This window comes from Leucoraja erinacea, chromosome 20 (genome assembly GCF_028641065.1).
Source record: "Leucoraja erinacea ecotype New England chromosome 20, Leri_hhj_1, whole genome shotgun sequence".
Lineage (NCBI taxonomy): Eukaryota > Metazoa > Chordata > Chondrichthyes > Rajiformes > Rajidae > Leucoraja > Leucoraja erinaceus.
The window spans coordinates 36,067,750-36,081,287 of NC_073396.1; the positions used below are offsets into that span (position 1 = coordinate 36,067,750).

At 40.5% G+C, this 13,538-nt stretch overlaps 1 protein-coding gene across 7 annotated transcripts in view; it reads right to left on the reverse strand.

Annotated features, from left to right (window-relative positions):
• LOC129707085 (meiosis regulator and mRNA stability factor 1) overlaps window positions 1-13,538 on the reverse strand; it is an 85,255-nt gene that overhangs the window by 57,876 nt on the left and 13,841 nt on the right. For 4 of the 7 annotated variants that reach the window (XM_055651868.1, XM_055651869.1, XM_055651864.1 and 1 more), the window contains exons 2-7: window positions 11,442-11,662; window positions 9,853-10,512; window positions 6,487-6,658; window positions 3,254-3,480; window positions 543-660; window positions 3-175 (exon numbers count right to left, since the gene is read on the reverse strand). In XM_055651868.1, coding sequence (XP_055507843.1) covers window positions 3-175; window positions 543-660; window positions 3,254-3,480; window positions 6,487-6,658; window positions 9,853-10,512; window positions 11,442-11,600 — 1,509 coding nt within the window. In that variant the 5' untranslated portion in view covers window positions 11,601-11,662. Of the gene's footprint in view, window positions 1-2; window positions 176-542; window positions 661-3,253; window positions 3,481-6,486; window positions 6,659-9,852; window positions 10,513-10,866; window positions 10,951-11,441; window positions 11,663-13,538 lie in introns of those variants that run through there. The other 3 variants (XM_055651866.1, XM_055651867.1, XM_055651870.1) reach the window with 2 other exon arrangements.

Sequence of the window (13,538 nt, forward strand, 5' to 3'; positions counted from 1 at the left end):
ACTTGTGTTTTCTCTGGCAACCTTGGTGGTAAGTTAAAAACAAATTCCTCAAATTTGATATGTTTGTGTGCATGTTGTAAAAGTGCATCTGAAACTTGATTCTTATGAACCAAAATGATCTGAAAACCATGCCGATGTCGAAGGTCACTGAGTTCCGAGGCAAAGTTGACATCAGCTGTTAAATGAGCAAGCTACAATTATTAGAAATAACAAATAATGATTGAAATCTCTTCTATTTTAAACTTAAAAGATGCTGAGAAAAGATTTATCTATATTTAATCATTGGCAAACTATTCAGAAATTATAACGTATAACATTCAATGGACCTTCATTGCATTGATATAAATCCAAAAATATTCCTGCTCTGATCAAGACTCAATTTTCATTATGCTATGCATTCTGGATCTTCAACACCTAACGCTACATTTAATACAACTCGCATCATTTCCAGTTAAGCATCCTCCTACTGAGTATTGGCTGGTATTCTGATGATCAATTTTACCAAATGTAGTTAAATTTGTCTTATTGCATCGGTTACTTACAGGATACCAAAACAACCGTGGATGGAGCTGTGTGAGTTTCAGCAAATCGCCTTAAACTCTGTCTAAGCTTGTCATCTGCAGCATTCTTTGCAGTTGCATTGATATGAGCAACTGTAACCTGGGTCAAAAAAAAGCGATTACTTTTTTTTTATCACAACTTCATTACTAAAATGTATATAGAAACATAGAAATTAGGTGCAGGAGTAAGCCATTCGGCCCTTCGAGCCTGCACCGCCATTCAATATGATCATGGCTGATCATCCAACTCAGTATCCCGTACCTGCCTTCTCTCCATACCCCGATTCCCTTAGCCACAAGGGCCACATCTAACTCCCTCTTAAATATAGCCAATGAACTGGCCTCAACTACCCTCTGTGGCAGAGAGTTCCAGAGATTCACCACTCTCTGTGTGAAAAAAGTTCTTCTCATCTCGGTTTTAAAGGACTTCCCCCTTATCCTTAAGCTGTGACCCCTTGTCCTGGACTTCCCCAACATCGGGAACAATCTTCCTGCATCTAGCCTGTCCAACCCCTTAAGAATTTTGTAAGTTTCTATAAGATCCCCTCTCAATCTCCTAAATTCTAGAGAGTATAAACCAAGTCTATCCAGTCTTTCTTCATAAGACAGTCCTGCCATCCCAGGAATCAATCTGGTGAACCGTCTCTGCACTCCCTCTATGGCAATAATGTCCTTCCTCAGATTTGGAGACCAAAACTGTACGCAATACTCCAGGTGTGGTCTCACCAAGACCCTGTACAACTGCAGTAGAACCTCCCTGCTCCTATACTCAAATCCTTTTGCAATGAAAGCTAACATACCATTTGCTTTCTTTACTGCCTGCTGCACCTGCATGCCTACCTTCAATGACTGGTGTACCATGACACCCAGGTCTCGCTGCATCTCCCCCTTTCCCAATCGGCCACCATTTAGATAATAGTCTGCTTTCCCATTTTTGCCACCAAAATGGATAACCTCACATTTATCCACATTATACTGCATCTGCCAAACATTTGCCCACTTACCCAGCCTATCCAAGTCACCTTGCAGTCTCCTAGCATCCTCCTCACAGCTAACACTGCCCCCCAGCTTAGTGTCATCCGCAAACTTGGAGATATTGCCTTCAATTCCCTCATCCAGATCATTAATATATATTGTAAATAGCTGGGGTCCCAGCACTGAGCCTTGCGGTACCCCACTAGTCACTGCCTGCCATTGTGAAAAGGACCCGTTTACTCCTACTCTTTGCTTCCTGTTTGCCAGCCAGTTCTCTATCCACATCAATACTGAACCCCCAATGCCTTGTGCTTTAAGTTTGTATACTAATCTCTTATGTGGGACCTTGTCGAAAGCCTTCTGGAAGTCCAGATACACCACATCCACTGGTTCTCCCCTATCCACGCTACTAGTTACATACTCGAAAAATTCTATAAGATTCATCAGACATGATTTACCTTTCGTAAATCCATGCTGACTTTGTCCAATGATTTCACCACTTTCCAAATGTGCTGCTATCCCATCTTTAATAACTGACTCTAGCAGTTTCCCCACTACCGATGTTAGACTAACTGGTCTGTAATTCCCCATTTTCTCTCTCCATCCCTTCTTAAAAAATGGGGTTACGTTTGCTACCCGCCAATCTTCAAGAACTACTCCAGAATCTAAAGAGTTTTGAAAGATTATTACTAATGCATCCACTATTTCTGGAGCTAGTTCCTTAAGTACTCTGGGATGTAGCCTATCTGGCCCTGGGGATTTATCGGCCTTTAATCCATTCAATTTACCCAATAACACTTCCCGGCTAACCTGGATTTCACTCAATTCCTCCAACTCCTTTGACCCGCAGTCCCCTGCTATTTCCGGCAAATTATTTATGTCTTCCTTAGTGAAGACGGAACCAAAGTAGTTATTCAATTAGTCCGCCATATCCTTGTTCCCCATGATCAACTCACCTGTTTCTGACTGCAAGGGACCTACTTTTATTTTTACTAATCTCTTTCTTTTCACATATCTATAAAAACTTTTGCAGTCAGTTTTTATGTTCCCTGCCAGTTTTCTTTCATAATCTATTTTCCCCTTTCCTAATTAAGCCCTTTGTCCTCCTCTGCTGGTGTTTGAATTTCTCCCAGTCCTCCGGTATGCTGCTTTTTCTGGCTAATTTGTACGCATCATCCTTCGCTTTGATACTATCCCTGATTTCCCTTGTTATCCATGGATGTACTACCTTCCCTGATCTATTCTTTTGCCAAACTGGTATGAACAATTGTTGTAGTTCATCCATGCAGCCTTTAAATGTCTTCCATTGCATATCCACCGTCAACCCTTTTAGAATTAATTGCCAGTCAATCTTGGCCAATTCACGTGGGTCTATCCTCCAGTCATAACGTATGGAAATTAAATTAAATCAGAGATGATGATACTAACCTAAACCATCTTGAAATCAATGTATTCACACCGACTAACTCTTTTGCAACACATCTAATTTTGACGTCAATGGTACGTAGCATGTGGTGTGTGTGTGTGTAAGGGGAAATGCATGGGGCATAACCATATATTTTACTAAGGTTCAAAACTTTAAAATGTTAACATTCTTCAACTTCAGAAGTTTTTTTTAAGCTGAAGTTCAGCATTAAAAAAAAAATAACAGCATATTAAATTCTTCAGGTTCAAAAAAATATGACCACTGTTATAGGCAAGTTGTGCAAATGGCTTACCTGGCAGTTGTTAAGTTCCTGGATAACTTCCTTATTCTCTTTGCTGATATCACACACACACATGAATTCTGCCTCTCTGTGGCCTTGGAAAAACTGTTGACGGATTCGCTGTACTATTGTCATGGCTGATCGCCCCGTTGGGACAGAGCAATTTTCTATATCCCAAAACACCCCAATAGGTGGTAGATTTTCCTGTTGTTGACCTGGTATTCCCACATCAGATGAGCCTGTTAATATTTATTAAAATTAGTCCCATTTTCTACTATACTTCCTCAATAACTTGCATTGCTGATGGTTTCTATTTTTATTGTTGTGTTACTGAATAAAATACTTCTAAACTGCTTATTAAAACATCATTTACATTCAACTTGCATCTGCTTATCAGGGCATCTGCAACATTTTGATAAACAAGTATAAGAATAATCAATCTATTCATACGCCGTATAAAGAAATACCATGCGAAGTAAATAACATTCTTGGACAGCATACAAAAAAAGGAGCAAAATTGATTTGTTTGTGGAATGTGTTTTAAACTGTTTTGAAATAAACTTTGCCAGGGAAATAAATAATGATACATTTGATATTTTGAAGTTTCAGAACAGTTTCAATCATCAGATTATCAAAATTAAATCAACTTGCTTCTTAAATCTAACAGCGATTTACTGTTTATCAACTGTAGCAGATTGTGGCCTGGCTTTGGTGATTTTGGACAAATTTCACTGGTGGAAAGCAGCAACTAATTGTATGCAATTTTGGACCAATGCATATTAAACAAAAAATATTCAAATATAAAATTGTGTGCCTAATTAATAAATTAATCTTAAAGATACCAGCTTGTACATTTAAACACAACTGCCTATAAATTGGACCAGTTGAGATGTTTTTAATGCTTAAATCTAATAATTAAAACACATTTTAGTTACCTGTTTGCTTCCATTTCCTGTTGAAGTCTCACCCAGAGTGGTGAATCTCTGGAACTCTCTGCCTCAGAGGGTAGTTGAGGCCAGTTCATTGGCTATATTTAAGAGGGAGTTAGATGTGGCCCTTGTGGCTAAGGGGATCAGGGGGTATGGAGAGAAGGCAGGTACGGGATACTGAGTTGGATGATCAGCCATGATCATATTGAATGGCGGTGTAGGCTCGAACGGCCGAATGGCCTACTCCTGCACCTAATTTCCATGTTTCTATACACAAATTGACTGGTATAAGTCTGTGACCAGTGAGCAATGCAGGGACCTTTGTTAATGATATATATTAACAACTTGGATGTGCATGCATGATCAATAGTTTGCAGATGAAACAAACGTTGGTGGTGTTGTGGATAACAAGGAAGGAAGTTTAAGGCTGCAGCAAAATATAGATCTAATGAAATGTTGGGAAATGTATTCATAAGTGATAGGGAGCACAATTTGGCCATTTGGCCCATCAACTCTCACACTAGTGGAAACATCCTCTCCACTTCCACTCTATCCAGCCCTTTCACTATTCGGTAAGTTGCAATGATATATCCCCTCATCCTTCTAAACTCCAGTGAGTAGAGACCCAGTGCCGTCAAACGCCCATCACATGTTAACCTACTCATTCCCGGGATTATTCTCGTCAACCTCCCCTGGACCCTCTCCAGAGTCGGCATATCCTTCCTCAGAATTGCTGACAATACACCCAATGCAGCCTGACCAGCGCCTTATAAGCCTCAGCATTACATCCCTGTTTTTGTTTTCTTGAGGAAATATTATATAAATAGAACCGCCTGGATAGTTACTTTTATATAAGCTAGGTCATTTGCAAAAGAAAAACAAAGTTTTCCTGAACTGAAATAAAGTGCAAACAGACAGATACACACAGGCAAAGATGAATCAAAACATGGAGGCCTGAACCCGAATCTGCTTGGCTTAGGTTTATTGCTGAGGCACTGGAGGAAATTGTATTTGATATGACTTTGTGTTGAAGAATAGATAACTGAAAAGGGGCCTCTTCTTAGGCCAGAGGTCAGTTGTTCTTAGTTGTTCTTTCCTTTGTGGACATTCTTGAGCTGTGAGGTTTGGGCTGAGTGTGAGATAATAGGCCCTGTAGATAGCCTTGGCTATGTTGAATTCGGATGGATATGAGGGGAGTAGTTGTAAAATACCTTGTAGAGATATAGCAGGAAAAGGGGAGGCTGTAGGTTAAGCTGTATGAAGTCTGTAAGTTAAGTGAATGAAGCTGTATCCTGGAACCAAACACTAATTAAGTAAATTGACAGATTTACGACCCATGTATCTTTGGATGGGAGATGGAAATGTGCGTTTTGAACTTAGAAACTGTAATTCAGCAAACTTATATTATTAATGTTTTAAAGACATAGGTAATGGTATTTCAAATGGTGTGTAAAATTATAGTAACACCAATTATGAAATGTATTGTCTTAGTAGAAAGGTACACTTTAGACTTACACAAATTGTTTAGATTTATAGAAATATATTTTCTCTTGGTATAGAAAGTGTGTATCACTTGTGTGATCATTGTGTTATATACGTATCTTGTATTTTGAGGAGTGGTCTTTCATAAGAGCCTACTGGGGTTTTGCTGTGTTGAAATAAAATAATTCTAAAACAGTTATAAAGCACAGGCAAACGAAGGCTGTAATTAGGCCAGGGAAGGGGGATCATGTGACTGATGTTGTAAATCCCCAGAAGGACTCAGATGATTGGTTACTAGCTTGACATACCCTCTGTATCTGAAATGACCAATGCCTATATAAATGCCATGAGTTTGTATCAAAGTTACTCCTCTCTGGACTCGCTCCAGAGCATCAGCTCTGTGTTGGAAGGTTCAAGAGACTAGTCTCAGCTGAATAAAGAATTGATTTTAACAGCAACAAGTGTTTGAGTCAAGTTGACTTTAGATTGAAAGAACTCAGTTTAACATTCTAGTCTTCTTGAAAGGAGTTTTTAAAGAAGATTGTGGGGAATTTATGCTTTATATAAAGAGATCTGTTAATAATCTGGAATTTGCTGCCAGATAGTGGAAGCAGATACAGTGTCTATATTTAATGGACATGTGGACAGGCACTTGAAAGGGCAGAACATAAATCAATGGAGATCTAATGCAGGCAAATGGGTTTGTGGAAATGGGTAAAACGGTCAGCATGTTTGCCAGCTGTCAATACAGAATTTTTTAAAAACTGAAAGAATTCTCACAATGTCCTAAAATTAAGAATTAACATGAATGGGAAAGAATATTAAAGCTCGTACCATACTTCTGAGGCTGGAGGCCCAAGTTTCCTCCTGTTAAGATTGGCGCCTCAGTCATTTGACTTTCGCTCTGAGCACCATTACATGTTGACATTGAAACTGGAGCAGACTGAGTTGATGGGGGAATATTTGGCCAAATCTTCATTGCATCCAAAACAGGACGCCTAGATGGCTGCAACAAAAATTGAAGAATGAATAAGTTAGGGCTGCACTTTAGACTTCATGTTTGCAAGTCATTTTGAGAAATGCATGCAAAACAGTTAATTCTGTAACTAATTCAACATGCAATAGATAATCTATGGCACAGATAAACCAGACGCTACTACACAATGCAAACGTTCTGCTTTACAATATTTATATAAGATTTTGGGAGAAAGAAATTATCCTTGAATTGCACCTTGTTTGAACGATTACAACATCTTCTAACATCATGAGGTGTATTTGCTTTTATATTTCAATAAATTGACCACTGAGTGATGAATTACATATTTTTCCTCCACATTAAATCAACAGGAAATCAGTTCAATACTTAATAGTATTGGGAATAGCAACTTATTGAAGGGCTATTACCTTTGTTCCAAGTTGTGGCAGACAGGAACAACAATGGACAAGGTTTAGGAAGAGTTATGCATCAGAAAAGTATAAGGGAAATAAACTGGAGATACGAGAGACTGCAGATGCTGGAATCTTGAATAAAAAACAAACTGCTGGAGGGACCTAGCAGGTCGGGCTGAATAAGGGTTGACACAAGATGCGGGAGTAACTCAGCGGATCAGGCAGCATCTCTGGAGAGAAGGAATGGGTGATGTTTCGGTCCGAATGGGTTGAAAAAAATCGCCCATTCCTGTCCTGCAGAGTTACTCCAGCATTTTGTGTCTACCTTTGATTTAAACCAGCATCTGCAGTTCTTTCCTACACAGGCTGAATAAGGGTCCTGACTTGAAGCATAAACTCCACAAATAACCCTCCACAAATGCCTTGACTCTCCACTAATGCTTCATGGCCCAATGAGCTCCTCCAGCAGTTTGTTTTTTATTTGAGAAAGAAATTAGTAGGCAATCGCATATGTTCAACATATGACACAACAAGGTGAATAAATGTACAGTAAATTTAGTTAACGGTTTCAGCCCACATCCAGGTACTGAAATGACTTTTTGAAGAACATCTTATGGCCATCAAAATACAAAGTATTTTACAAAATCTGTGGAGGGAATGGTTGGATGATATTTTGGGTCGGAACCCTTCTACAGACTGATTGTAGGGAGAAAGCTGGAAAAGAAAGGTGGTGGTGTGCCAGAACCTAGCAAGTAATAGGTGGACACAGGTGAGGGAGTGGGGGAATTGATTGGCAGATGGGTGGTATAGGTGACAAAGGCAAGAGATGAAAAGGAGTCAAAAGGGTGAGAAGCCAAACTGAGAGAAATAGGTGGATGGGGACCTGTGAAAAAGAGGGACAGGAGAGTGGGAGAAATGGCCATGCACTAGGGTAGGGGGTGGCAAAGGAATGAGAGAGTGGATAGTGGGAGTATTACTTAAAATTGGAGAATTCAAAGTTCATACCACTGGTATGCTACCCAAGGAATATGAGGTATTGTTTCTCCAGTTTGTGCATGGCCTCACTGGTAAAAGAGTAGGCCAAGGACAGAAAGGTTGGTAAGGGAGTGGGATGAGAATTAAAATAGTTAGCAACCAGCAGATCCAGAGTGTATTTGACAAAACAGTTACCTAGTCTACGTTTGGTCTCATCGATGACTGAGGCCAGAGATACAAGAACAAAAACATGATTTTTAAAAAATTTGCTTGTAGAGGATTTGCACATTAATATTATTGGTGTAATTATATCAAAACGGTTGCCTTAATGTCTGCAATACCTTGTAACACAACTGAAGGAGAAATGCATCATTAAAGTGGCGAGTGGAGTGCCGCAAGGCTCGGTATTGGGGCCGCAACTGTTTACCATATATATTAATAATTTGGAAGAGGGAATTAGGAGCAACACTAGCAAGTTTGCGGATGACACAAAGCTGGGTGGCAGTGTGAACTGTGAAGAGGATGTTAGGAGGTTACAAGGTGACCTGGACAGGTTGAGTGAGTGGGCAGATGCGTGGCAGATGCAGTATAAATAGATAAATGTGAGGTTATCCACTTTGGTGGCAAAAACAAGGGGGCAGATTATTATCTCAATGGGGTTAGGTTAGGTATGGGGGAGGTACAGCGAGACCTGGGTGTCCACTGAAAGTTGGCGTGCAGGTACAGCAGGCTGTGAAGAAAGCTAATGGAATGTAGGCCTTCATAACAAGAGAATTTCAGTATAGGAGTAGAGAGGTTCTTCTGCAGTTGTATAGGGCTCTGGTAAGACCACATCTGGAGTATTGCGTACAGTTTTGGTCTCCTAATTTGAGGAAGGACATCCTTGTGATTGAGGCAGTGCAGCGTAGGTTCACGTGATTGATCCTTGGGATGGCGAGACTGTCATATGAGGAAAGATTGAAAAGACTAGGCTTGTATTCACTGGAGTTTAAAAGGATGAGGGGGGATCTTATAGAAACATATAAAATTATAAAAGGACTGGACAAGCTAGATGCAGAAAAAATGTTCCCAATGTTGGGCGAGTCCAGAACCAGGGGTTAGTCTTAGAATAAAGGGGAGGCCATTTAGGACTGAGGTGAGAAAAAACATTTTCACCCAGAGAGTTGTGAATTTGTGGAATTTCCTGCCACAGAGGGCAGTGGGGGCCAAATCACTGGATGGATTTAAGAGAGAGAGAGAGAGAGAGAGTTAGATAGAGCTCCAGGAGCTGGTGGAATCAAGGTATATGGGGAGAAGGCAGGCACAGGTTATTGATTGGGGACGTTCAGCCATGATCACAATGAATGGCGGTGCTGGCTCGAAGGGCCGAATGGCACAGAGAGTGGTGAATCTCTGGAACTCTCTGCCACAGAGGGTAGTCGAGGCCAGTTCATTGGCTATATTTAAGAGGGTGTTAGATGTGGCCCTTGTGGCTAAGGGGATCAGGGGGTATGGAGAGAAGGCAGGTACGGGATACTGAGTTGGATGATCAGCCATGATCATATTGAATGGCGGTGCAGGCTCAAAGGGCCGAATGGCCTACTCCTGCACCTAATTTCTATGTTTCTATGGCGTCCTCCTACACCTATTTTCTATGTTTCTAACATCATTACATACTTTTAAAGTGACTTGTGAAAAAAGAAATGTGTCATATAAACTGAACAAAATGCTCAAGTGCCAGCGTCAATATTTCAAAAGGGAATTCAAGCCTGCGAGCTAAAGAACTGAGAATATTTAAAAATAACTTGTAAACTTAATTTTATATTCAAATCAAATAAAATGAAAAATTAAACAAACCTTGTTTAAACAATCATCACAGCGGTGTGAACTCTTCAGATACATAGAACCCATGTGCAAAGGTAAAGGGTCAGTGCACACACGTTTAAGTTGGTCAGCTTGTGTCCCGTGGTCTGCCAAGCGCTCACTAACTCCAGCAGTGAGCTCTGTGCAGGAAAAGAGACTAGACGTGTTGTAGCTCTGAAACATAGGAACTTGATGCAGTTGTGGAACACTGCCATGGTAGGGTTTGAAAAGGGTTCCACAACAGGACAGCTTCTGGGAAAGTGGTGACTGAAGCTGATAGCTGGAAACAATATTCTCAACATACGGACTAGTCAGGTGGCATGGAGCTCCATCTAAATGGTTTTTAGCAATTGCTGTTTTACAAGACTTTGGTGTGTGGAAATTAGGCCTTGAACTTATTTGACATGTTACAGTTCCAGTATTTGTGTGTTCTAAAGCTCCACTACGTACTGAGTGAATGCAACCACCACCATTGTGAATTTGGGGGGAGCAATGTGGACACCAGCTTACTTTCATGCCACTTGACGGCTGCTTTGGAAAAGATTGAAGGTCAGATGAGGGGGCACTTGCAAAGAAATTAGAATTGGTACGATGAGAGGGAAGTGAAAAATCCTTTAACTCAAGCACGGGTTTGTTGCTCTCCATGTAATTTTTCTGGAAGAAGAAAAGACAAATGTCTGGATTAGTATTTTTCACACAAGCAAAGAACGTTGCAAATGGAATTCATACGCAAAGTATTGGGGCTCAAAATGTTACGTAAATTACTGTAAATAATGATATTCAATTTAATGTTTCCGCAAAGAACAAAAAACAGCCATTTAAATCAAACATTTTATGGCACAGAATATGTGCAAATATATGGAAACAAAGGTAAGGCACGTGTGTAAGGATTTATTTTTCCATGCTTTCAAGTTAGAGGAAAATGTGCATAATACCTGCTAATATTTGTTTATCATTAACCATGTCTGAGAAACGTGATGAATAAATTTTACTTGACTTTTCCCATACCTCTTCACCGCCCCAGTTACAGCAATTAAGACTTCCCCAGTCCTTTGTCTACGTCAGCTCAGAGTTCCCATTTTTCCTTCTACACTGCAAAAGCCAGAATTGTGCGCATTTATCTTCATTATTGCATGGACATAACCTTGTAATCTTACATCATTTTCTATCTGATGCAAAGCCACTCACTAACTTAAAATCAGGAATACATACCAACCAAAAACAATTTTCAAATCTAATTTATTATTCTAGCAAGTAACATCATGGGACAATTAATACAGCAAACACTATTACATGTCTTAGACTGATAACATTTGTTTTCCCTGATTCCTACTTAGAAGACTTTAGAACAGACAAAATAGCTAAAAGATAATCTCAAGACTATTATAAAGATACTTTTTGCTACCTTCCGACATGACTGTTCAACTTCAAAATTCAACTCCTTATGGAGAAATCAGAAAAAAACATGATTTGCACCAAATAGGTGAATGTATTCATGCAACTGCTACACTTTGTCAGTAACAGTGGGTGTTTTATAATGTTCAGAAATGTAGAAGATGCAACAGGTTGTAAAGAGGATTTACCGTTTTTTTATTAGATGGTAATATCTGCTCAACTGTTGAAAAGCAATTTGAGATTTTCCAGAGCCACTGTTTAGAAACATTACCATCATCATTTGGTAGATTCAGGCTTCCAACAGGCCTACTGCAGAAATCATTCTCTTTTCTGTTGCCATCCATCATATAGCCTTACATACTTCCTCAGCATCATTTCATCTGTCTTTCCTTTCATTCTTTTCTCCTGTCTTTAAAAAGTAAGCACATTTTGTTCAAAAGGAAATTATGAAACAGCAGTTGGAGTTTTCTACATTTGTTTTTTTCCAACCTGCGTCACTTTCCAATAATACCAGAAATTTAGATCTGCAATAGCAAAGTCAACATGTGGCCTCGGTGTCATTAGACAATTTGGCACATGAATACGTAATGACAGCAGATACGGGTTTATACCAAAGAGAAACACAAAATGGAGCAACTCAGTAGGTGAGGCAGCATCTCTGGAGAACAAGGATAGTTCAGACGATTTGGATAGGGACCCTTCTTCAGTCACAAAGACATGAATACTTCACTCGCGTGCACAAAGCAATAATGGTATGTACAAATCAGAGTTGCTCCTTCCCAATTGGGTTGTGAGATAGTAGTAACCAAATTAACTTGGAGACAGCTAATTTTACAGCTGTGTGTTTGGAGGGCCTTCAATCACATGGAGAGCAACAAACCCGTGCTTGAGTTAAATAAAAACAAACTTGCTGTCAACTTTAGATTTTGTACTCTACAAAAATGTGATTTAATTAAACAGACACACAAGATATATTATCACAGCCTAAGACACCTTAAGTGTTCCAATCTTGTACTAGACCAAGTGCAGACCTGTTGGGTCTGTTCCCCCAACGTGCGGTTGTTGTGGGGGGGTGGGGGGGGGGGGGGGGGAGGCGGTGCAGGGGGGGGGAGAGGCGGCATGCAGCGTCACACACACTATTAACTACCCCCCCCCCCCCCCCCCCCACCACTGGTGCTAAGCCCCCAACTTGCCCCCCTTGATATTATATTAATATTATTAATTTGCTCCTTTTACCCCATAACCACCCTATCTACTGACGAATAGCCCCCAACTTGCAGTCTTAGGGGAGGGACGGTGGGGAGGGGATGAGGGGGAGGAGAGGGGGGGAGGGGGGAGAGGGGGGGAGAGGGGGAGTGGGGGGGAGAGAGATAGAGAGAGAGAGGGAGAGAGAGAAGGAGACAGAGAGAGAGAGAGGGGGAGAGAGAGAGAAGGGGAGAGAGAGAGGTGGAGAGAGAGAGAGAGAGAGGGATAGGGAGAGAGAGAGGGGGAGAGAGAGAGAGAGTGCCTTTTTACTTCAACCCAAACAACCATTTGCAGGCAGTGCTTTTTTTTACTTCAAACTAACCATGTTTTCATTTTCAAACCACATTAAGGGTACTCACAGTTGTGTAGACATTTGTTCAGTGTCATTCAGAGCTCAGAGTGACCTCCATCTTGCAGAGACTGATTGAGGCACACCACTTCCTGGTTTTGTAGTCCCTCCCCCTCCCTCCAGCAGGGGCAGCAGAGAGAATGGTGAATTATTTAAAATCATTAATTTCTCTCTGATTTTTCATCAATGGGAAAAATACTCTGGTCCAGGAAGGCCGACGTGGGCTCTGATCGAGGTGGCCAAAAATGACGGCCGTAGGTGGCGGCGTTCTCTCGGAAATTGCAGCACAGTGGGCCAAAAGCGGTCAAGATCAGACTTTTAGTAATATAGATGGTCTTTAACATCTACTCATTGTTGCTACTTAATTCACTATTTGAGCAATGAGCAGCACAAATGTGGCATTTTGGATCTGAACAAGGAAAATTGAGGTAATCCTATCCAATCAAAACAAAAATAAAAATGACTACTTTCAATCCGGTTATCCAAGTCAAGTTGGGTCTATTGTCATACAATCTGATGAGGTAGAGTTACAATAAAAATCTTCCTTGCAGCAGCATTAAATTCATTCAGCACAAGACAAGATAAACCATGCATAAATCACAGGAATTCGGCAAGGCAGAAAAAATTAAAGACATTATTGCAAAGCACAATGATATAAAAAAAACAAGCCCATGATAGTGCAAGGGGTGAT